The 24,837-nt window shown below is 39.0% G+C and overlaps 1 protein-coding gene across 2 annotated transcripts in view; it reads right to left on the bottom strand.

The window, feature by feature from the left end:
* Window positions 1–2,062: 2,062 nt before the first annotated feature.
* LOC307139892 (glutathione S-transferase P-like) overlaps window positions 2,063–24,837 on the bottom strand; it is a 729,649-nt gene continuing 706,874 nt past the window's right edge. Inside the window, exons 3-10 of one of the 2 annotated variants that reach the window (XM_079839038.1) lie at window positions 10,859–10,954; window positions 10,619–10,751; window positions 9,013–9,048; window positions 4,547–4,653; window positions 4,328–4,415; window positions 2,816–2,919; window positions 2,517–2,618; window positions 2,063–2,432 (exon numbers count right to left, since the gene is read on the bottom strand). In XM_079839038.1, coding sequence (XP_079695164.1) covers window positions 2,244–2,432; window positions 2,517–2,618; window positions 2,816–2,919; window positions 4,328–4,415; window positions 4,547–4,653; window positions 9,013–9,048; window position 10,619 — 627 coding nt within the window. In that variant the 5' untranslated portion in view covers window positions 10,620–10,751; window positions 10,859–10,954 and the 3' untranslated portion in view covers window positions 2,063–2,243. The remainder of the gene's footprint in view (window positions 2,433–2,516; window positions 2,619–2,815; window positions 2,920–4,327; window positions 4,416–4,546; window positions 4,654–9,012; window positions 9,049–10,618; window positions 10,752–10,858; window positions 10,955–24,837) is intronic. The other variant, XM_079839039.1, reaches the window with a different exon arrangement.

Raw genomic sequence — 24,837 nt, 5'->3', positions numbered from 1 at the left:
GGTCAAACTTTTTTTTTACCAGTAGGACAAAAATTCTGTTCAGTCATTTCTGTGCAGCTCGGTCCAAAGATCATCTGAGCCAAATTTGGATTTTTAAGGAGGAGTAGTAAAAAAGCAGAATACTGTACTTTTCAAAATGGCCGCTACTGTTATGGGTGGAGTCTTAAAGTAAGATGTTTAATGTGATCAGCATGGTGAGAGGAATCAGGTGTTTTATTTTTGTAGATCAAATGGTGCAAAATTTATAACAGTTTCAACAATGAAAACTAATGCCATGCTTCCTAATGATATCTCCCAGTGGGAGCATGTACAGGGTGAAAAGCAACGGTCCTAGCACTGAGCCTTGCGGTACTCCATACTGAACTTGTGATCGGTGTGACATCTCATTATTTACTGCTATAAACTGATAACGGTCAGATAGGTATGATTTAAACCATGTCAATTCAATTCCACTAATGCCTACATCATTTTCGAGTCATTCATATTTAGAAGAATGTTATGGTAGATAGTATCGAATACAGAGATACAACCACGATCAGATAATAAGTGTAAATCATTTGTAAATCTGATGAGAGCAGTCTCAGTACTATGATACGGTCTAAATCCTGACTGGAAATCCTCACAGATACCATTTCTTTCTAAAAAGTTGTGAGGACACTGCCTTTTCTAGTATTTTTGACAGAAAGGGTAGATTTGAGATTGGCCTGTAATTGACTAATTCTGTAGGATCAAGTTGCGTTTTTTTAATAAGTGGTTTAATAATAGCCAGCTTAAAAGTTTTCGGCACATTTCTTAATGAGAAAGATGAATGAATGATATTAAGAAGAGGATCTATGACCTCTGGAAGCATCTCGTTCAGTAGCTTAGTCGGTATAGGGTTGAGCATACATGTTGATAACATCAACAATGCTCTGTCTGATGTGATACTGTAGTAGATGGTTGTATTGTTATACTTTTCTTCCTAATATTATCAATCTTTATCAATTAAGTTCATAAAGTCATTACTGTTGTGCTGTTTGCAAACATCAGAAGTTGAAGCTTTATTTCTTGTTAATTTAGCCACTGTATCAAATAAATACCTAGGTTTGTGTTTGTTTTCTTCTAAGAGAGTCGAAAAATCAGCAGATCTAGCAGTTTTTACGGCCTTTCTGTATGCGATCATGCTCTCTTTCCACGAAATGCGAAAAACCTCCAGTTTTGTTTTCTTCCAGCTGCGCTCCATTTTTCTGGCTGCTGTTTTAAGGGCTCCAGTGTGCTCGTTGTACCACGGCATTGGACTATTTTCTTTAATCTTCTTTAAGCGAAGGGGAGCAACTGTGTCTAAAGTACTGGAAAAGAGAGAGTTAATAGTTTCTGTTGCAACATCGAGTTCTCCTATACTATCTGGGATGCTGAGGAGATGATACTGATGAGGAAGATTATTTAAAAAGCAATCTTTAGTGGTGGCAGTGATAGTCCTGACATATTTTAAATGAGGAGGCGGCTTTGCAGCCTTAGCTAAATTAAGTATACATGATACTAGGTAATGATCTGAGATGTCATCGCTCTGCTGCAGAATTTCAACAGTATCAACATTTATTCCATGTGACAATATTAGGTCTAAAGTATGATTATGGTGATGAGTGGGTTCTGACACATGTTGCCTAACTCCAATAGAGTTTAGAATGTCTCTAAATGCCAGTCCCAATGCGTATTTTTCATTGGCTACATGGATATTAAAATCACCAACAATTAGTCCTCACAGATATGCCGTACGCCACTGATTGAGACATCTTATAGTTATGACAATTTTTACTTTACGTAATATAAAACATATTTTAAATAATATAGACATATATCAAATATCTCATATGTATTTAATATCAAATGTAATACAAATATGTTCATATAATATTGTATACAATATAAAACATATATTATAATATATACATATCAAATATTTAATATAAAGTAAATTCTAATAAACTATTTAAAACATGTTTTATAGGTACAGAGTTGTTCTATATTAAAGTAAATAAAAGCAGCAATGAAATCATTCTGGATGTTTTTTTGTTTTTTTATTGATAATGATTGATACATTAGTTTCTGTAAGTAAAAACTATCAAAGACAGTTAAACATACAAAACACATATTCATATAAAGACATTAGATATTTTGCTAATCACAGAGCACCAGTTATGGCCTTTTAACAGAAAGTGCCATTGTTTGAGAATGTTTTATCAATGTTCTCTAAGGCTGAAGAATTACTGTTTGCCATTGCCGTTGATGGGAAGTTTCTTGAAGTCGTCGCTCTCCAGCAGGGCTTTGACTTTGGGCCGGGCAGCAGTCTTATCCACAAAGCTCTTGAGTGCTGGGAAGGTGTCCGGACAGGTAGGACAAAGCACTTTAAGATTCAGCAGAAGGTCAAACAGGTTGTAGTCGGCAAATGAGATCTGTGAGGAGACATGAAACGTGGGTGGTGGTCAGAATTGAACCAGTACTTCATTACATCGGTTAGTATTTCTGCTGGATCTCACCTGATCACCGACTAGGAACCCAGATTTGTTTTTGGCCAGAATGGCTTCAAATGGTTTGAGATGGTTGGGCAGATCTTTGATGAACGCTTCTTTACCAGCTTCCTACAGATGGAGACAAAATAATATTCATGTCTAGGTTTAATTTTTTTCGCCCTTTAAGCTATTTTAGAGCAAATGCATGATAAATATCAAGCATATCGCTGACAAAACCTTGATATTTGTCGTGCATTTGCTCTGAATGGCTCAAAGGGCGATTGTTTTTTTCCAGTGTCTGAATGTCTGAGATTTACAGCACTCACATATTCCTGGTAGATCAGCTTAATGTATTTTAGGCGCAGATCCTCAACTCCATCGTTCATCATGTCGATAAGAGAAGCCTCAGAGTCGTTTTTTCCATATGCACCTGAATGTGTAAAAGGATAAATTATGACAGTTCTCTACATACAGTAGAATGCATTATGCAAAAAAGACTTCAAACAGTAGTGTGCAAAACTGTTGGCACATGCTATCAAGATATCATCTCAGGAATTCATGCATAAAGTGTAAAAATCAAGTACATTTAATAAAAAGCATGGCTGATAATACTTCTGGTTTATTAAAGGGTTAGTTCACCCAAAAATGAAAATTCTGTCATTAATTACTCACCCTCATGTCGTTCGACACCCGTCAGACCTCCGTTCATCTTCGAAACAGAAATGAAGATATTTTAGTGTAAATCTGATGGCTCTGAAAGGCCTCCATTGACACAATGGCACTTTACACTCTCAAGACCCTTAAAAGGCACTAAAGACGTCGTTACAAAGTCCATCTCACTACAGTGGTTCTAAAATAATTTTATAAATCGGCGAGAATAGTTTTTGTGCGCAAAAAAACCCCCAAATAACGACTTACATAGTGATGACGATTTCAAAACACGGCCTCATGAAGCTTCGAAGCGTTATGAACCAGTGAGTCGAATCATGATTCGGATCGCGTGTCAAACCGGCAAACTGCTGAAATTTGGCGATTCAAACCGCTGAATCGACTCACTGATTCATAACGCTTCGAAGCTTCATGATGCCTTGTTTTGAAATCGTCATCACTATGTAAGTCGTTATTTAGGGTTTTTTTGCGCAAAAAACTATTCTTGCCGATTCATAAAGTTATTGTAGAACCACTGTAGTGAGATGGCCTTTGTAACGACGTCTTTAGTGCCTTTTAAGGGTCTTGAGAGTGTAAAGTGCCATTGAGCCAATGGAGGCCTTTCAGAGCCATCAGATTTCAACTAAAATATCTTCATTTCTGTTCCGAAGATGAACGGAGGTCTTACGGGTGTCGAACGACATGAGGGTGTGTAATTAATGACAGAATTTTCATTTTTGGGTGAACTAACCCTTTAACAAGCAGTGATAATCTTCAGATGGTCACATTATAAAACTAACTTATGTAAACACTGGTTTTTAATTGATATTAATTGGCAATTAATTGGTTTTGTTTAACTCTTAAACAATTTTTGAGTTGTGTTGTGGTGAAAATAGCTGTAGCGCCAGTTGATTGCCGAGTGCAACCATTCTACGTCATCGACCTAGAACGCAAACAAAATGGCGCTGCCCATTGTCCAAATATATAATGGATTTTTTAATATAACGTAGATCTTTCATGGGTTTTCTACTACATATTTCAGTAAGAGACATCATGTTAAATTAAGCCATACAAGTCTTAACACCAGGGGATCCCTTTAAAAAGATCTTCTTTTGTGTTCAGCACACAAGAATAAATTAATACAGGTTTGGATCAACATGAGGGTGAGAATTTTCGTTTTTTTTTTGTACCATGTTTGCGACCCAAATGCCTTAACATGGCAGTGGACTGAAACAGGACCAGGTCACCATCCTGGAATTTTGGCAACTGTCCAAAGACCTGAAACCAATCAAGTAAGAAGATATCAATAATATGCAGCTCAAGCTACATTAAACCATGTATGGATTATTTACATACAATTCAAATAGTAATTCTAATATAAAAACCAAACTGAAAATGAAGAAACTCACACAGCTGGCTTTTATATCACCCTTCATCCACTCCTCATAGGTCACCATGTTCTCGTTCAGCTGCTGCCCATTGTCGGCCAGCAAAATCCTCAAGGCTCCACATCTGCCTGTAAGGGATGTAGGATTGAAAATAATCAAAGATTGTTTGATCTGAAAATGAACAAAGAAATTTGCTGTACTGTTTCAACCCCCATGTTTCGTACCACAAGGGCCATTTGAAATTCCTAAAGACAAAGAGATGTTGATAGGCCTGTAGGCCAAAATGTGTGCAGTGGGGGAAGTTGCAATTAACTGATTGGTCAGTTTGAATGTCTCACATTTGGGTTTCAGTCACATGGTCAAGGAAGGGATAAAAGAATATTGCAACTGTTGCTCTGTCTCTGTTATGCTCTGGCTTTATCTCATCTTAGGGCCTGCTCTTTCGCTCTTCCTCTTTCTCTCTGCTTGGCTATTCTCTGGCTCTCTCTCTTCTTAGGGCCTACTCTTTCGCTCTTTCTCTTTGCTTGGCTATTCTCTGGCTCTCTCTCTTCTTAATGCCTGCTCTTTCGCTCTTCCTCTTTCTCTCTGCTTGGCTATTCTCTGGCTCTCTCTCATCTTAGTGCCTACTCTTTTGCTCTTCCTCTTTCTCTCTGCTTGGCTATTCTCTGGCTCTCTCTCATCTTAGTGCCTACTCTTTCGCTCTTCCTCTTTTTCTCTGCTTGGCTATTCTCTGGCTCGCTCTCATCTTAGGGACTACTCTTTCGCTCTTCCTCTTTCTCTCTGCTTGGCTATTCTCTGGCTCTCTCTCATCTTAGTGCCTACTCTTTCGCTCTTCCTCTTTCTCTCTGCTTGGCTATTCTCTGGCTCTCTCTCATCTTAGGGTCTACTCTTTCGCTCTTTCTCTTTGCTTGGCTATTCTCTGGCTCTCTCTCTTCTTAGTGCCTACTCTGTGGCTCTTCCTCTTTCTCTCTGCTTGGCTATTCTCTGGCTCTCTCTCTTCTTAGTGCCTACTCTGTGGCTCTTCCTCTTTCTCTCTGCTTGGCTATTCTCTGGCTCTCTCTCATCTTAGGGCCTACTCTTTCGCTCTTCCTCTTTCTCTCTGCTTGGCTATTCTCTGGCTCTCTCTCATCTTAGTGCCTACTCTTTCGCTCTTCCTCTTTCTCTCTGCTTGGCTATTCTCTGGCTCTCTCTCATCTTAGGGTCTACTCTTTCGCTCTTTCTCTTTGCTTGGCTATTCTCTGGCTCTCTCTCTTCTTAGTGCCTACTCTGTGGCTCTTCCTCTTTCTCTCTGCTTGGCTATTCTCTGGCTCTCTCTCTTCTTAGTGCCTACTCTGTGGCTCTTCCTCTTTCTCTCTGCTTGGCTATTCTCTGGCTCTCTCTCATCTTAGGGCCTACTCTTTCGCTCTTCCTCTTTCTCTTTGCTTGGCTATTCTCTGGCTCTCTCTCATCTTAGGGTCTACTCTTTGGCTCTTCCTCTTTCTCTCTGCTTGGCTATTCTCTGGCTCTCCCTCATCTTAGGGCCTACTCTTTCGCTCTTCCTCTTTCTCTCTGCTTGGCTATTCTCTGGCTCTCTCTCATCTTAGGGCCTACTCTTTGGCTCTTCCTCTTTCTCTCTGCTTGGCTATTCTCCTGCTCTCTCTCTTCTTAGGGCCTACTCATTGGCTCTTCCTCTTTCTCTCTGCTTGGCTATTCTCTGGCTCTCTCTCATCTTAGGGCCTACTCTTTGGCTCTTCCTCTTTCTCTCTGCTTGGCTATTCTCTGGCTCTCTCTCTTCTTAGGGCCTACTCTTTCGCTCTTCCTCTTTCTCTCTGCTTGGCTATTCTCTGGCTCTCTCTCATCTTAGGGTCTACTCTTTGGCTCTTCCTCTTTCTCTCTGCTTGGCTATTCTCTGGCTCTCTCTCTTCTTAGGGCCTACTCTTTCGCTCTTCCTCTTTCTCTCTGCTTGGCTATTCTCTGGCTCTCTCTCATCTTAGGGTCTACTCTTTGGCTCTTCCTCTTTCTCTCTGCTTGGCTATTCTCTGGCTCTCTCTCATCTTAGGGCCTACTCTTTGGCTCTTCCTCTTTCTCTCTGCTTGGCTATTCTCTGGCTCTCGCTCATCTTAGGGCCTACTCTTTGGCTCTTCCTCTTTCTCTCTGCTTGGCTATTCTCTGGCTCTCTCTCATCTTAGTGCCTACTCTATGGCTCTTCCTCTTTCTTTCTGCTTGGCTATTCTCTGGCTCTCTCTCTTCTTAGGGCCTACTCTTTGGCTCTTCCTCTTTCTCTCTGCTTGGCTATTCTCTGGCTCTCTCTCATCTTAGGGCCTACTCTATGGCTCTTCCTCTTTCTTTATGCTTGGCTATTCTCTGGCTCTCTCTCTTCTTAGGGCCTACTCTTTCGCTCTTCCTCTTTCTCTCTGCTTGGCTATTCTCTGGCTCTCTCTCATCTTAGGGCCTACTCTTTGGCTCTTTCTCTTTGCTTGGCTATTCTCTGGCTCTCTCTCTTCTTAGTGCGTACTCTATGGCTCTTCCTCTTTCTCTCTGCTTGGCTATTCTCTGGCTCTCTCTCATCTTAGGGCCTACTCTTTGGCTCTTTCTCTTTGCTTGGCTATTCTCTGGCTCTCTCTCTTCTTAGTGCCTACTCTTTCGCTCTTCCTCTTTCTCTCTGCTTGGCTATTCTCTGGCCCTCTCTCTTCTAAGGGCCTACTCTTTAGCTCTTCCTTTTCCTCTCTGCTTGGCTATTCTCTGGCTCTCTCTCATCTTAGGGCCTACTCTTTGGCTCTTCCTCTTTCTCTCTGCTAGGCTATTTTCTGGCTCTCTCTCTTCTTAGGGCCTACTCTTTGGCTCTGCTCTTCTCTTTCTCTGCCTCCTCTTTTCTTTGTCTCTTTCTCTCTCTTTCTATCCCTCAGGTAACATTCGAATCATGCTGGGTATGATTAATGGTATAAGTTATTGTCATCTCATACATCTATTTTGGAACTATTTTAAGTGTAACCATAACCAGATTTTGTCATTAAATTCTTTCAATTACAAATGATATGCTAACTAGTTTTGATTCGGTATTAACTTTTATGTGCTATATCTATTGCAATACAATATAGTCACAGTATAGCGGAAAAATACGAGAAATGTACAGTTTTCTATCATCTTGCTGATAACGTTTCTTTAGTCATTTGGCAACCCTGCAGCCTGAACCACTGTAGGCGACGCACCCTTACAGGAACACATGACATGGGGTCAGGGGGCGTTACTATAGCAACAGCATTCTACAGGCAACAACCTCACATTCAATGATTTAAGAGGAGTGGTGTTGCAATTTGCCAATTTATAAGCAGTGCAGTGCGTGTAGACTGCTACATGCACTGCTTATACACAGGGCCGGCTAGGTGGGGCTGAAGCCCCAGGGCCCGATATTTGACAGCTGTTTTAGGATAGAAATTTTAAACAATGAAAAGATTATCAGCCAGAGCTCAACTTTAGGAGGGGAAGAGACAGGGCAAGAGAAGGAGACTGAGAGAAAAAGAAAGAGTGAAAGAGTGATGGAAATAAGAGTAATTAAATGAGGAGAAAGCAGGTATGACAGATGATCTACTGCCCACTAATAGGGTTTTGAAAGCTATTTATTATTTATTTTGTTTAGCCTTCAAACATCTTAAAATGCACATACTATATAGATCAGAGAAATCAAAATTTTTCCCCAAACCCCCAAAAAAGCTCCAATTTGGGACCTCATTGTTTATAAAACTCCTTAAGGCAGTTCATGCTCAAAAGTTGTTGCTGTTTCTGGAAACCTGTTTGCTTTGACCTCATATCTGGAGTTGATGCATTTATGCTGTTAATTTATGATGATAATGTGTTAATGTGCCTGGAATATTTACATATAGGCCTACTTAATATTAAAATTGAATATTCAGACAGTATATACTCATTGTATCCCTGTGCTTTGAAGATTTATAAAAATAGATAAATGAAAAAAAAACATTTATTTCTGTGGTAGAAAACATTGGGGCACCAAGATCGGGTATATGGGGGACCTTGGGTTTGTTATAGCCCCAGGGCCCAACGTGTTCTTAATCCAGGCCTGGCTATACATGCACTGAAGAAAGAAAGTTCACTGCCATTCATTCCTCCTTCCCAGTCTAGGGCAAATGCCTTCAGACAAGTGTCTGATTGGACAACCAAGAGCTGGCTCAGAGAACATGCAGGAAGCCAAAGATTATCAGTGGAGCGAAGAATATTCTCTGAACAGAGAGTGCATTCATGCAGTTGTGCATCATCTAGTAAATAATAAGCTATATTATAATATACGTTTTAAAGTTGCATGCAAATTCAATCAATTCCTAAAATATAAGAGTTCTTTAATTGTTGCATATGGCTTGTGTTGTGTTGCATACAACTTGCACTTCTTTTGTTTGCAGCTCCATTGTATTATAACACTGAACTAAATAACTTTCCCAGACTTTAGACAGACATGCATCATGCAAGATTAAGAAACAGCCTTTCATACAAACCTTTGATCGCGAAGTATGTGAGTGTGTAGGGAGGCACTGTAAAAAAAACAACAACAGAGTAAAACAGTCAAGAGAGGAATGATATCAGCCTAAAACAAATGTATAACAGTGATTGTAAAGGCAGATTTGCATGCTAGTTATTTATATTGGATATTGAATTGCATACTAGTAGTGCTCATCCACTCCGCCCATGTTTTTCCCCCAATGCACGAGCATTTGAGCATTACGTAACACTTGCCTCCATTCATTGTGGTCACATATTTTGTACATATGATGAAAAAAGTCATGCAAAGTCTTTTAAAATGCTTGAAAATAAGATTTGCACATATTGCTGTACTAAAAACCTATGAATCGACTTGAGTATATTTAAAAAGTGCTGTGAGTATCTTCAGACACTGCTGACTGTGATGGCGCCATAAAGCCTTTGTTGTAGCAGCGCAATGCAATGATTTGCAAGCGAAGCAATGCATCCGACACTAATGCATGAGCATACAGTAGGGGGGAGTGGGGTAAGATAAGCCAGTGGGTAAGTTGACCCACCCCCCTTTATCTTGGCAACCTTACACTTTCATTGTCATGTGACCATATTTTGGAGCCGCCCATCATTTCTGCCAGACTGCGTAAAGGAGAAGCACATGGGAGGAGTGGAAGGCACCCTTTTACTTAAAAAACTTTATGATTTATGATCCATATTGGTGATTTAGCAATGTATAAAACCATCCATATCATTTAGCTAAATATTAGCCTGAATTGGTAAGTTAGCTAGTTTTGTCCAAAATGGCAGCAATGGGGTAAAGTGAGCCAAATGATGTGGGGTAAATTGAGCCAGCATTTTAACTTACCCCACCATAAGGCACATTAGTTGAGTTAAATCTGAAGTATAAACTGGTATTGTTACACAACTGGTTTAGTTGATTTATATATATACACACCAAAACCTTCTCTGATAAGACCCAGAAGATGCTTAATCATATATATCTTTCCACCCGTAGTCCCTAATGGCCTAACATGTTCAACATTGCAGAAAAACTACCATGTCAAGAACCTTTTCAGTGACATTTATTCATTCATTCTAAATCAGTTTTTATTTAATTTTACTCAACTGTTTTGTCTGTTTTTGGGAAGGTTACAACTTTAGTGTTCAACATATTGTTTCAGAAATGCAAATAATTAAAGATATTGAAATTTCAACTTCATTTGCTGGGTTTATGTTGTTTAAATGAGCTTTAATGAAATAAATATGACTATTTGTTAAAGGAAATGTAATTAATATATACGTTTTCAAAATAGGCATTATTTTCTTAAATTTTTTTCACATGGGTTAGGTTCAGATTTAGATAGATGGTCAGTTTACTCCCAGATGGTGCAACTTACCCACTCACTCGGATCAACTTACCCCTAACCTGGGGTAAATTGAGCCACAGGAACACTTTTTTTCATAAGGAGCCATATTTTAAGAACCCTTTGTCATAGATGTATTCTGATCATTTAAAAAGATAGGAAACACCCTGAAAAGAACACATAAGTAAAAAATGGCTCATCTTACCCCCCCACGTACTTAAAGGTAAACGCAAACGTGCATGTGAACTGTAGATCAGGTACTTACTCTTGTAGTGTAGTAGACGAGAGTGCGGTTTGAAGGTCGTGTGCGCGAGCTGCTCCTCAAGTGAAGTGAACACTGAAGTGCGTGTGAGGCTTGCTTTTTAAACCTTCAGTTTTTGATGAGTCACGCACGCGCCCTGTTTGCACACAAAGTGTGTTGTTGTAGCTGCGTTCATTATGATAACACTATGACAAGCATTGATTGATTTCCAGTGGGTCACTCATTGTTGTAGTGGTGGCCTACCTGTAACTTTAAAAATGAATATGCCTACGTTTGCTTTTTAAAGAAGCTCTGGCGAAGCTCGAACATCTGAACTTGAACTTTTTATAAGGATAATGCCTAAAGAAAAGGGTAGAAATAAAGTGAGTCAACAAAAAATCACTTTAATATTTTAATATCTTAACACCTTGTAATATCATAAAGTCTGTAATCCTGTCACACATAGTGGAATGTCTGAGTCAGACAAATCAACTATACCTTAAAACATTACATGAATTTAGCAACCACTCAGAACACCCTAGCAACCCCTTGGCAACCACCCACAGAACTGTAGTATGTATCATGTAGCAATGTAGCACTCACATTTTCCTCTAGTTGGGGATTAAATCTGGTTTAATATGGTTTGGTTTGCATGTCTTTTTATAGTTTCATATGTCAAAAGAAAGAAAGAAAATGAGAAAAGAAAAAGCCAAACACAGTTGAGGTCAGATAAGGAGGTTTATTGTCATCCTTGCCCAGTTAGCGTGCCAAATATTTTTTATCGCATTGGTATGGTACAGAGTTGAAAGTCTCAGATAGCTGCAGGGAAAGAGAGGAAGGAAATGAGAGATTTTATCTCTTGCATTGAAGAGACTATCCGTGCTTCTGTTCAAGATTGATCTCAGAGGAGCTTATTACTCATCCCACCTGGGTAACAGCGTTCAGCACTGGAGATTCTGTAACTAACTAGATGGAAACAAACCAGGGTTTGGCATTATAGAGTTTGAAGCAGTTTAGTCTGATGGGTCAAAAAATATATTTTGCAAGCAGGAAATGTCAAATGCAATGTCTTATTTGTTTCATCTTGAGCTAGTAATAATGAAATATTGCAGTGCAGTGAAATTATTTACCCGTACACATCATTGTTTCCCCTCTCTCTTCATCACTTCTCTGATGACGAGGGCGGGGCAACCTGTCACTCACATGAGATCAGCCAATAGCAAACCACAACCATCCAATCAATTTCCCCACAGACAAAATCAAGCCCCGGCCTACATTTGTTCTTGTTTGAGAAGCGTTTCACTCGGATATACGGAACACTGTAAATCCTTAAGCTCAAAATAATTAATTGGTTTGAGTAGAGCCAACTCAAATGAAACAAACTAGTTCAATCAAATTAACTTTTATGTGTACTTAAAATGTTCTTTTTCTTTTGAGTTCACAAAACTGACACATTTGAAGTAATCTGAATTGTTTCGTTGTTTTGAATATTATGAATGTTCTTCTAATTTAAACTAACATAAATTTAACTAAATCAACATATTAAAAATCTGCAAGTTCTGCTTGCTTAAACTTTACATTTCTTAACTTAAAAAAATTGATGTAACTGATTCCCTTAATTTTTTTTTTCTTTTTGCCAACTTATTCAGGTTTACAGTAGCCTGGATGCCAGCCGAACTTAGCCCCGCCCACAACATTTGAAGTTGGGAAGTTCGGTCTGGACTTGATCCGTTGTGGAGCAACTATGCTGGAACCAGAGCTGCTCAGACCAATCAAATCGTCAGGACGGGCTTTATATGCTGCATGGACAGATGATCAACAGTAACGTTATCATCACGTCACCAAAGAGCGCTTGGGTTGAATTCGTTCTAATCTTAAACGGAGAATTTGCATTCTCCTTTACTATTTCTCTCAAAAATGATGATCGTGTTGGTAAGTGTATCCTTAAAGGGTTAGTTCACCCAAAAATGAAAATTCTGTCATTACTTAACCTCATGTCGTTCGACACCCGTAAGACCTCCGTTCATCTTCGGAACACAAATGAAGATATTTTAGTTGAAATCCGATGGCTCTGAAAGGCTTCCATTGGCACAATGCACTTTACACTCTCAAGACCCATAAAAGGTACTAAAGACGTCGTCACAAAGTCCATCTCACTACAGTGGTTCTACAATAACTTTATAAAGAGACAAGAATAGTTTTTGTGCACAAAAAAACCTAAATTACGACTTAAATAGTGATGACCGATTTCAAAACACAGCATCATGAAGCTTTGAAGCGTTTCTCTGTGGAGAGAGGAGAACCTTCCAGAAGAACAACCATCTCTGCAGCTCTCCATGAATCAGGCCTGTATGGTAGAGCGGCCAGACCGAAGCCACTCCTCAGTAAAAGGCCACCTGGAGTTTGCCAAAAGGCGCCTGAAGGACTCTCAGACCACGAGAAACAAAATTCTCTGGTCCGATGAAACAAAGATTGAACCCTTTGGCTTGAATGGCAAGTGTCATGACTGGAGGAAACCAGGCACCGCTCATCACCAGGCCAATACCATCCCTACAGTGAAGCGTGGTGGCAGCATCATGCTGTGGGGGTGTTTTTCAGCGGCAGGAACTGGGAGACTATTCAGGATTGACGGAAAGATGAATGCAGCGATGTACAGAGACATACTTGAGGAAAACCTGCTCCAGAGCGCTCTAGACCTCAGACTGGGGCGAAGGTTCATCTTCCAATAGGACAAGGACCCTAAGCACACAGTCAAGATAACAAAGGAGTAGCTACAGGCCAACTCTGTGAATATCCTTGAATGGCCCAGCTAGAGCCCAGACTTGAACATCTCTGGGGAGATCTGAAAATGGCTGTGCACCGACGCTCCCCATCCAGCCTGATGAAGCTTGAGAGGTCCTGCAAAGAAGAATGGGAGAAAATGCCCAAAAATAGGTGTGCCAAGCTTGTAGCATCAAACTCAAAAAGACTTGAGGCTGTAATTGGTGCCAAAGCTGCTTCAACAAAGTATCGAGCAAAGGCTGTGAATACCTATGTACATGTGATTTTTCAAAATTTTTGTACAAAGATGTGCAAAGAAACAAACTTCTTTCACGTTGTCATTATGGGGTATTGTTTGTAGAATTTTGAGAAAAATAATCAATTTTTGAATAAGGGTGTAACATAACAAAATGTGGAAAAAGTGAAGCGCTGTGAATACGGATGCACTGTATGTATAAGTATCTGTTAAATCGGACAGAAATGGACTACTTGTCTGGACTCATCTGCATGCCTCCTGTTGTTGTTGTATCATAAGAACTGGATCTTCCTGTTCAGTCCTCATTGTGGAGGTGAATACAGTCAGGTGTGTAAAAGTGCAGATTTTACACCAAGTTTAAAGGCTACAGTATAAATATATAAAGCACACAATCTAAATGTGTACACATTGGTATCTAAATACTGTCACGTCAGTGTAAAATGAAGACGCCTGGATGTTGGCCTTGAAGTTCAGACATGATTATTTAAAGGGGAGCTATCATGCTTTTCTCTATGTTCATCAGTCTTTAGTGTGTAATGTTGCTCTTTGAGCATGAAAACATCCCTCCAGCGGGAGTTCTTCTCTATATCAGTGACAATATTCACAATATTCCTCATTTAATTAATTCACACAATCTATAGTGGTTTATTAGGGGGCAAGGTCTTCATGCAGTTCCTGGAGATACTGAAGCGAGGTAAAGTACAGTGCATCCATACAGCGCTTCACTTTTTCCACATTTTGTTATGTTACAGCCTTATTCCAAAACTGATTACAGTCATTATTTTCCTCAATTCTACAAACAATACCCCATAATGACAACGTGAAATAAATGTTTTGTGAAAAAAAAAAAAAAAAGGACTTTTCCAAATCAAATTCTAAACAATTCCTAAGGCTTTCAAGCACAAATTTCACCATTTCACCAAAACTTTCAAGTATACTTGCAGTATAAAACTACTAAACTAGTAGATTGTTCTTTAAAAGTGTACTTTCATAAACATAAAAAATGTGCTACAATTATTTGACTAGTATCAGTATACCTGTAAGTTCTCTTGTAATATAGTTGCAGTACAAACGAAAAACGTGTAAACTAGTTGTGTACTCAAAGTTTACTGTTACACTTATAGTACATTATAAAGTATACGTTTATATACACACAAAAGTGGGCCAATTTAGTCCCTTACAAGTATACTTCTAATACATTGATATTACTTCATAAAGTACTTAAAAATATACTTGAACATTACTCAAGTATACTTCATTAAATGATCTTATTTTGGTAAGAATGGGGACCAGAAACTGGTTACTAACATTCTTCAAAATATCTTCCTTTACGTTCAACAGAAGAAAGAACTTCATGCAGGTTTGAGACACAACTTGAGGGTGAGTAAATGATGACCGGATTTTCATTTTGGGGTGAACTCACATTTAAAAGGATAGGCTATATGTGGTCTAGTGTGCTCAAAAAAAAGTGAAAACTTCTATGCAGAGATTCTATGGAGACTAAAAGCCTGTCCTTTTGTCAAAGTTGTCATGTCATGACTTGTCATGTTGTTGAATTTGACTAACTTTAGATTTTCAATGCCTTGAAAACGGAGAACTAGATTTCATGGTAACTTGTATGTGCAGGAGAGCAGAGCAATAACTTTTCACTGTTTATCCTAAGTCAGCTGGCGAATGCAAATGTAAAGTATAGTATGTTTGCTATAGTATTCAAATGGTGTGTTAGAGTGATTCTGCACTTCTAGCGAGTGGAAGAGCCAGTTCTTGATTAATCACTGCAAACACTGAAGATTTACACACAGATAGAATTGTTTGCATTGGTCCTTCCTTTCGCTGTCTAAACATGCAAGTCACGGTGAACGAAGGAAAAGGTTAAAATGATTAAAGGCACACAGGGCAATGTTTGCATGGATTACAGGCAAGTTCTCCCTACCATAAAAAATAATAAACCAATGCCATTTTTGATGGTATTTGATGCCAAATATCAACCTCAAATTTGGAGCAGAACTTCCTGTTCCTAATTTTCTCACAGTTTTAGAGTAAAATGTGTTTTGGAAAAATATATATTTCAAATATTTGACGCAACAGAGGTCTCAATACGAGTTGACAGTCGGGGTAGATGGAGCCATACACGAGACTAAACTAAAATAAATAAACTCCTTAATAAACTTACTCCCCCCTCAGGGTTTGGTTTTGTAGGAGACCGTGGATCACGTCTCACCGGTAGGACGAGAGTGAGCCACAAACCCACATAACAGTCTCAGAGTCCATCAAAATATGGTATTCTGTCCAAACATTTTTTTATAAAAAGTTGTGTTGGTCTCCCTCCTTTATTCTCAGACTTTTAACTGCACATATATAGGCTACTGGATATTAAGATACATGACATATAGAGAGGTACACATGCACAACCACACACCAACACACACTTCTCATAATCACATGTTCATGTTTAGATTTTTCTGTTTCAGACTTGTTTTTTATTTACAATGTTGTCTCGTTATATATCTCTCTCTATGTCCTGTCCTAAGAAGCTAATAAAAAAGAAAATATATATATTTAATAAAAAAATGGTATTGTTGTGCATTTTTCATAATAATAATCTTTCATCATAACTTCTCACTTCAGCAATGATCTATCAAGTGTCATCTTTAAAAAGAGATCAAACTTCAGTCTGTGCTCCAAAGCATTCAAGATTTATGACGTTTAAGTTGGAAAATTGTTCAAAAAAGTGAATAAATGGATTATAACTACTGCATTAATATCATTTAATACCATAAAATCCATTAAAAATACAAAATATTAACAAAAATATAGTACAATAATTTCTTTGAAATATACATTTTGGTGAGTGACACGCGTACCAGAGGGTTTAAGTAAGAGTAAACGCGTTCATTTGTAACGTGAATATTTGAGTTATTTTAGCTGTATACAAAAACAGTCCGTTATGCTTGATATTGCAGACTGGTATTTCTATTATTTTATTGTATTAAAACACAATTATAGTGCAAATAGTTTTACTTATTCTTCTAGCACATTCACAAAGAACAGCTTACTTCCACTTTGCAAAATAGATGGATTGATAATAGATTTTGCCGTATGTGCCTGTCACGTGTTGTAAGGGTAGAGAGTTCACGAAGACAAATAAACTAGGAAAACAGTGGAAATACAAGGAGACAGGCGTCAACAACATTCCCCAAACAACATCAACACAGGACAAATGAACTCAGAAAACATGGGAGTCACTGTAAAAAATGATTGTGATTTGATTTTAACGGTAAAAATGCTACGGTTAAAAACAGTTAACTGGTTAACAGAAAGTTTCCGTACTATATACGTGAATAACTAATACATCTAACCCCATTTAGTGTAGTTTTACAGTAAAATATCTTAAAATGTAGTTTTTGGAAGTGAAAAAGAACAAGTCGTTGTTATACAGTGAAAACCGTAAATTGACATTCCCAGAATTCCCTGCTCGACACTTCACATTTGATGTATTTTCATTGAAATAGCTGTTTTTTCTTAGTTTTTCTTCGAATCAGTTATGTACATTAGGGTTTTACATTTAATGTTGCTATGGAATGAAATGCAGAGTATTTTGATGCTAGAAGTGCTTCCATCTTTAAATATTCTTAGAAACCTTTTGGAGGTTTATTTGAAAAAATCATGTTCATGTTTTACTTCATTTCAAAGTCTGTTTTGCCATGAAACAGGAAGCTGTTGTAAGTCAGGCACACAATGTCCGATCTGCCCCAAACTTCACATGTTTGATAAGAGTCCTGACCTAATCCCATCTACTTGACAATATTCAGTTAGTCATAGCGCCACCTGCTGGCAACAGGAAATGGCATGCTTTATACTATAATTCACTCCCAGAAACACTTTTAAATATGCCATGAAATCCCAAACATGCTAGAAACACAATAAATCTGGCAACACGTGGATACGTGCTAAAGTATGTGATTTACGCCATTAAACAGGAAGTTGTTGTAACTCAGGCATACAATGCCCGATCTGCCTCAAACTTCGCAACTCACGAAACTTTGTACACGCATCAGAAGTGGCGAAAATGTACGTCTGTTATGGGATTCAGAATTAGGCGTGGCAAAATGGCTCGACAGCGCCACCTACAAAATTTCAAAGAAGTGCCCCTCCCGATACGTTTCACGTACAGCTATGAAATTTGGTAGACACATGTAACAGCCCAATACCTACATAAAAGTCTCTTGGTATGAAATCTGAAAACCAACAGGAAGTGAGATATCTGGATTTTTCTTTGCAAAATTGTTGCAAATTTTGCCATTTCCAGATGTTGTACTTTAATCAACTCCGCATAGAGATTTAATCAGATCAACATCATATTTGGTCAGTCTAATCTAAAGGCCTTTTCGACGTTAAATTGTGAAGATCTTGAGTTTTCCCTGAAGGGCGTGTCCGTGGCGGCCTCACAAAGTCTGATGTTTCGCCATGACACAGGAAGATGTTGTAAATCAGGCATACAATGTCTGATCTGCCCCAAACTTCACATGTTTGATAAGAGTCCTGACCTAAACACATCTACATGCCAATATTCAGTTAATCATAAAACCACCTGCTGGCAACAGGAAATTGCATGCTTTATACTATAATTCACTCCCAGGAACACTTTCAAATATGCCATGAAATCCCAAACATGCTAGAAACACATTAAATCTAGCAACACGTGGATATGTGCTACTGTATGTGATTGTAACTCAGGCATACAATGCCTGATCTGCCTCAAACTTCAAATGTTTGATAATAGTCCTGACCTAAACACATCTACATGGCAGTATTCAGTTATAGTCAAAGCGCCACCTGCTGGCAGAAGGAAGTGTGGCACATTGAAGTGACTTTGCTATATTTCTCCTATATTTACTCGCTTAAATGCATGTCGCCCACTATTCGCTGTTTCCTGAGGCCACCGGGTGGCTGTAATTGTGTGAGTGCTGGACAGAACTTTTTGTATTTTGTACTTCTCGTTTTGTGTGTCTTTTGTATTTATTTTATTTTGCTGTGATTACTCTGTGCTGCCATTTTGGCCAGGACTCCCTGGTAGAAGAGATTCACATCTCAATCTCCTGGTTAAACAAAGGTTAAATAAATAAATGAATGTTTATTGCAATTTTGTCATGATGGTGTTTAGTGTTTGTGTGAATGACACTGTGCACCTTCTATATATGAGTACTGTCCTCCTAAAAGCTGCTTGTCATGAGCTTTGAGTCATCATGTGACTCTCATCTCCACTGTGATTGGTGGTTGTCAGTATCAAAGGTACATAACAGATGCAGCTCAGACAACATATACTTAAATGTTTATCAATTTTAGCAGTGGTTTATGAAACTTCAACGGGTTTCCTGTAAAATGACACCAGTATTGTGCATTTAGAGACCGTATGTGGGTATGGGAAGCTTTTCAATTTGGGTAGACCAAATCCAGCTGGAAATGGTACCAGAGTAATTTAGTGTAAATAAGTTACTTTGTGTAAAACAAATGCCAAAGTGATGTATGTCTCCAGAAAGTAGAGACTCTAAGCTTTCAAATGGTACCACATATGAGGTCAGAGCTCCTCCACAGACATTTAACATTGAAAGTTTATAAATGATGATGTCTATATTCATAACAGATATAAAATTGCCAAAAAGTTCTTCATTTCTTTGGATCATATTTAATGCTGTATTTAATGCAGTTCATGCTTGCAGCTGTATTATTTATATCTAAATGTTATTGATTTGTCACCTGTCTCTCGCCCAAGCAGCTGTACCATCATGCTTTAAACGCACTTCCATTGTGCCAGTGCCGAAACACTCCAGCCCGAGGTGCCCTAATGACTACCGCCCTGTAGCACTCACACCCATCATTATGAAGTGCTTTGAGCGGCTGGTCCTGGAACACCTAAAAGACTCTATACCATCCACATTGGACTCACACCAGTTTGCCTACCGCAGCAATAGGAGCACAGAGGATGCCGTTTCCATGGCACTGCACTCTGTGCTCACCCATCTGGACAGTAAAAACACTTATGCACGCATGCTGTTTGTTGACTTCAGCTCAGCATTCAACACTGTCATCCCATCCAAGTTAATTGCCAAACTTGGAGACCTGGGCATCAACACTTCAATGTGTAACTGGATTTTGGACTTCCTAACTGACAGACCCCAGAATGTTCGATCAGGATCCACCTGCTCCACATCCATCACACTCAACACTGGTGTACCACAGGGCTGTGTGCTAAGTCCGTTTCTCTACTCCCTCTTCACCGCCGACTGCAAGCCTGTGTATGGAACTAATTCCATCGTCAAGTTTGCGGACGACACTACGGTGATTGGTCTCATCAGCAACAACGATGAGACTGCCTACAGGGAAGAGATCCAGCACCTGGCCACATGGTGCGCTGATAATAACCTGCTCCTCAACACCACAAAAACGAAGGAGCTCATCGTGGACTTCAGGAAAGAGTCAAGAGGCACACACGACACCATCCACATCAATGGAATGGCTGTTGAGCGTGTCTCCAGTTTCAAGTTCCTGGGGATCCACATCTCGGCGGACATGTCGTGGACGACCAACACCTCCAGCCTGGTCAAGAAGGCTCACCAGCGCCTCTTCTTCCTGAGGACACTGAGGAAGAATCAGCTCTCCTCGGCCATCCTGGTGAACTTCTACCGCTGCGCAATAGAAAGTATCCTGACCAACTGTGTGGCAGTGTGGTATGGGAGCTGCTCTGTTGCGGAGCGCAAGGCACTGCAGCGGGTGGTGAAAACTGCCCAGCGCATCACAGGGACTCCACTGCCTGCCATCGAACACATCCAGAGGAAACGCTGCCTGCATCGAGCTCGCAGCATCCTCAAGGACTCCTCTCACCCAGCCCACAGACTGTTTTCTCTCCTGCCCTCCGGCAGGCGTTTCAGGATCCTCCGGACCAGGACCAGCAGACTAAAGAACAGTTTTTTCCCCAGAGCTGTCTCTTTATTGAACTCAAACCCCCGTTGATCCACTTCCCTCATAAACTGATAACTCTCCTACCTCACATCTTCCTTCACTCTGTTATTTGCACTACTGACTGTTTATTACAGTAACAACTGTTTACTTATGCATTCTGCACCACCATACCGTAACTGGATAATGCTCATCTGCACTGCCGACTGTATTTACAGTAACAATGTTTACATTTGCATTTTGCACCGTACTTCTAACTGGAATATGCAACCACTTTCCACTGCACTTTTACACTTTCTTTCGGATAGCTCTGTCCATAATTTATTGTACTAACTTAATCCACTGCTATATTCCTCATATTAGCCTTACATATTATTGTATACCTCTAACTGTAAATTCTGTTCAAGTAATAACCGTCTGTATATTTATTCATAGTACATAGTCACCTGTAAATTCTGTTTATAGTAATAGCCATCTGTATATTTATTCATAGTACATATTCACCTGTAAATTCTGTTTATAGTAATAGCCATCTGTATATTTATTCACTGTATATATTCATCTGTAAATTCAGTTCTACTTATAGTAATAACCATCTCTCTACTTATACATATTTATATATATTCAGAACATTTTTATGTCCTGCACTTACGCAACCATTGTATATCCTGCACTTGCTGCTATTGCACTTCTGGTTAGACCTAAACTGCATTTCGTTGCCTTGTACTTGTACTTGTGTAATGACAATAAAGTTGAATCTAATCTAATCTAATCTAATAATTTCGCAATGACATATTGAATGTTTGTCTTGCTTTCACATTTTGGGAGTTTAGCCATGTTCTCCATTGGTAGTTTCTTTGCTGGTCAAGCTGAGGCCGAATGAACGGTGCAGAGAATCAGAAATCACAGTGACCAGACATGTGAAATCATAATTTATCAGATATAAAGCCTCTTAGCTCATTTAAAACAGGTTTGGAACAACATGAGGGTGAGTGAATGATGACAGAATTTTCATTTTTTGGGCGAACTTTCCCTTTAAAGACTTTAATATGTCAGTCTATATGTGAATAATCATAACATCCGAATAGTTTTGAGTTAGTCTTCTGATTGACCTACAAACTGAACAGATCTATTCATGCATCAAAGGGTTAAAGGGTTAGTTCACACAAAAATGAAAATTCTGTCATTAATTCCTCACCCTCATGTCGTTCGACACCCGTCAGACCTCCGTTCATCTTCAGAACACAAATTAAGATATTTTAGTGTAAAGCTGATGCTGAGAAAGGCTTCAGATAGGCCTCCATTGGCATTCAGTTCATTTACACTCACAAGACCCATAAAAGGCACTTAAAACGTCGTTACAAAGTCCATCTCACCACAGTGACTCTACAATAATTTTACGATGCAACGACAATAGTTTTTTGTGCGCAAAAAAAAATCAAAATAACGACTTTATTCAACCTCTTCTTGTCTTCCGTGTTTGCCTTCACGACGCATGCGCGAGAATATGACGTAGCGCCAGCGTTCGGGAATCCATGAAATGCACACTTTAACCCCATTTTGAGAACTACGCCGCGACCTAAAGCATGATCAATGTAGATTCCAACAGCTTAGATACGCGCGTCTTCCTCTGCTTGTAAACAAATCGCTTCTGGGTCATGTGTCCGAGCGCCGGATCTGCGTCATATTCTCGCGCATGCGTCGTGGAGGCGCACACGGAAGACAAGAACAAGTTGGATAAAGGTGTTATTTTGATTTTTTTTTTGCGCACAAAAAACTATTGTCGTCGCATCGTAAAATTATTGTAGAGTCACTGTGGTGAGATGGACTTTGTAACAACGTTTTAAGTGCCTTTTATGGGTCTTGTGAGTGTAAATGTACTGAATGCCAATGGAGGCCTATCTGAAGCCTTTCTCAGCATCAGCTTTACACTAAAATATCTTCATTTGTGTCTGAAGATGAACGGAGGACTGACAGGTGTCGAACGACATGAGGGTGAGGAATTAATGACAGAATTTTCATTTTTGGGTGAACTAACCCTTTAATATAGGTTCTTAGATTGTCACAAACACCAACTATCATTTTATCAATGCCAGATTCATGGGCGTCACCGTCGCTAGGCCCTTTTTAGGGGGTCTTCAGCCCCCCCTAAACCTCTGTCCAGCCCCCCTAAAAAAATGTGTAATTAACCTTTCAAACATATGAAACTGGCGGGAGGCTTCGGCTTCGTCCCTTTTAAAGGACAACTCCGGTGAAAAATGAACCTAGGGGTAATTAACACATGGTTCCCCAGAGATCGTTCTCTGGGATGCGTTTTCATGAAAATCGAATGTAAATAGATTTATCTCTAAAAACAGATTAGCTTATAACGCTAGTATATGGGGCATAGAGTAAGTAAAATTAAATCGCTAGTTAATACCACTAACAAGGCTCAAAATAGCCTCACACTAACACGGTAGCATAATGAGGGTCCTTACATGCAAACCGAAGCATTGAGAACTTTGTAAGTGCACAAACAGTTTAATAAGAAGATACTTTATAAAGACAGAATATTACGTGTATACAGACAGGAGCCATCTTGGAAAACAGTCTCGACAAGTCGAGCCACGAACGCTGTGCTAAGTGATGAACTGTGACTTGGAATCTCACATGGTCCGTTGTTTCTGGAAGAAAGCACTGAATGAAACAGAAAAAAAAAAAAAAAAAAAAAAAAAAAAAACTGAACGCAACAGAGACTAGTGCTTCCAAAGGATACATACTAAAGAGATGGCGGATTATTCAACTGTTTTCCAAGATGGCTCCTGTCTGTATACGCTTAATGTACTGTCTTTATAAAGTATCTTCTTATTAAACTGTTTGTACACTTACAAAGTTCTCAATGCTTTGGTTTGCATGTAAGGACCCTCATTTTGCTACCGTGTTAGTGTGAGGCTATTTTGAGCCTTGTTAGTGGTATTAACTAGCGATTTAATTTGACTTATTCTATGCCCCATATACTAGCGTTATTAGCTAATCTGTTTTTAGAGATAAAACTCTTTACATTCGATTTTCATGAAAACGCATCCCAGAGAACGATCTACTCGCTAACCATGTGTTAATTACCCCTAGGTTCATTTTTCACCGGAGTTGTCCTTTAATCAGCGTGTTCTTCAATCCGCTATGGCATCGAATAGAGCACACATCAGAAGCAGAGGTGTGTGTGTTCATCTGAGCTCTCATTGGTCTGTCAACGCTCATCAATGTCAAAATATTTGAGAAAACCAATCAAATCAGAGTAGGCGGACTTTATGTTCACAGAAGCTGCTGAGGCTGAGCGTGACTCGACGTCAAGTGCGAGATATGTAAATTCATATTTGACAGCTGCTTCTTTAAGTCAGAAATGTTAAACAAATGACAAAAATATTCAGGCAAATTAATAAACTTTTGTCTAATTTTGCCATTTTGATTTGAAATAGGCCTATGTAATGTCATTTATAATTTAACTAACAAACAAGAAATATTAACAAAGTAATATTAGTAATAAATGTGTGCATATTGTAAATTTTATAATTCAATGTGTAGCTCTCAGTAAATAAAAAAGCTAAACTTTTTTCAGCCTGTATTGGGCATAAGATTAGTAATGAATGTGTGCATATTGTGAATTCATTTAATAAATTTAGTTACCCAGCTTTCCTGTTAGCCTTCAGTAAATTAACATGTCTACAAAAATGATTCATAAAACATATAAATATCAGTTAAACATATGTTTACTTTCTTCACTGACAAAAATGGAAACTTTATCAGTCATATCTGCCCACTGACATGGTTTTCAAACTATTGTTATCTAATTTTTTGGCGTTCAGAACATATTAAAATGCACATATAGTTAATAGAAATCATCATTTTCTCGAGTGGCCATGCCCCCCAAACCCCCCTAACCTCACATTTGGGATCTCAGTGATTATAAACCTGCTTACATTGTGATTAAGAGATGTACAATATGATCATGCAGAATGATCTTGCTTTATTGGTATAAGTAATAATAAACAGCCAATATCCTAATATGCATACTAATAAGCAAACCAGTTAATAGTGAGAAATGGACCCTAAACTAAAGTCTTACCAATGTTTTTTTTTTCATATCCTCATTTAAAAATATCCTCATATTTAGGGGGGCTGAGCCCCCCTAAAATGAAAATCCTAGAAACGGCCCTGGCCAGATTCGAAGCATAAGAAAAAGTTGCATAGAGGGTGCAATGAACGCCTCAATGTCTCTAATTTTTCTCACGCC

The sequence above is a fragment of the Gobio gobio genome, assembly GCF_949357685.1.
Source record: "Gobio gobio genome assembly, chromosome: 16".
NCBI lineage: Eukaryota > Metazoa > Chordata > Actinopteri > Cypriniformes > Gobionidae > Gobio > Gobio gobio.
Note: the sequence above shows the minus strand (reverse complement) of the source record. Positions and strands in the feature narration are given on the sequence as shown.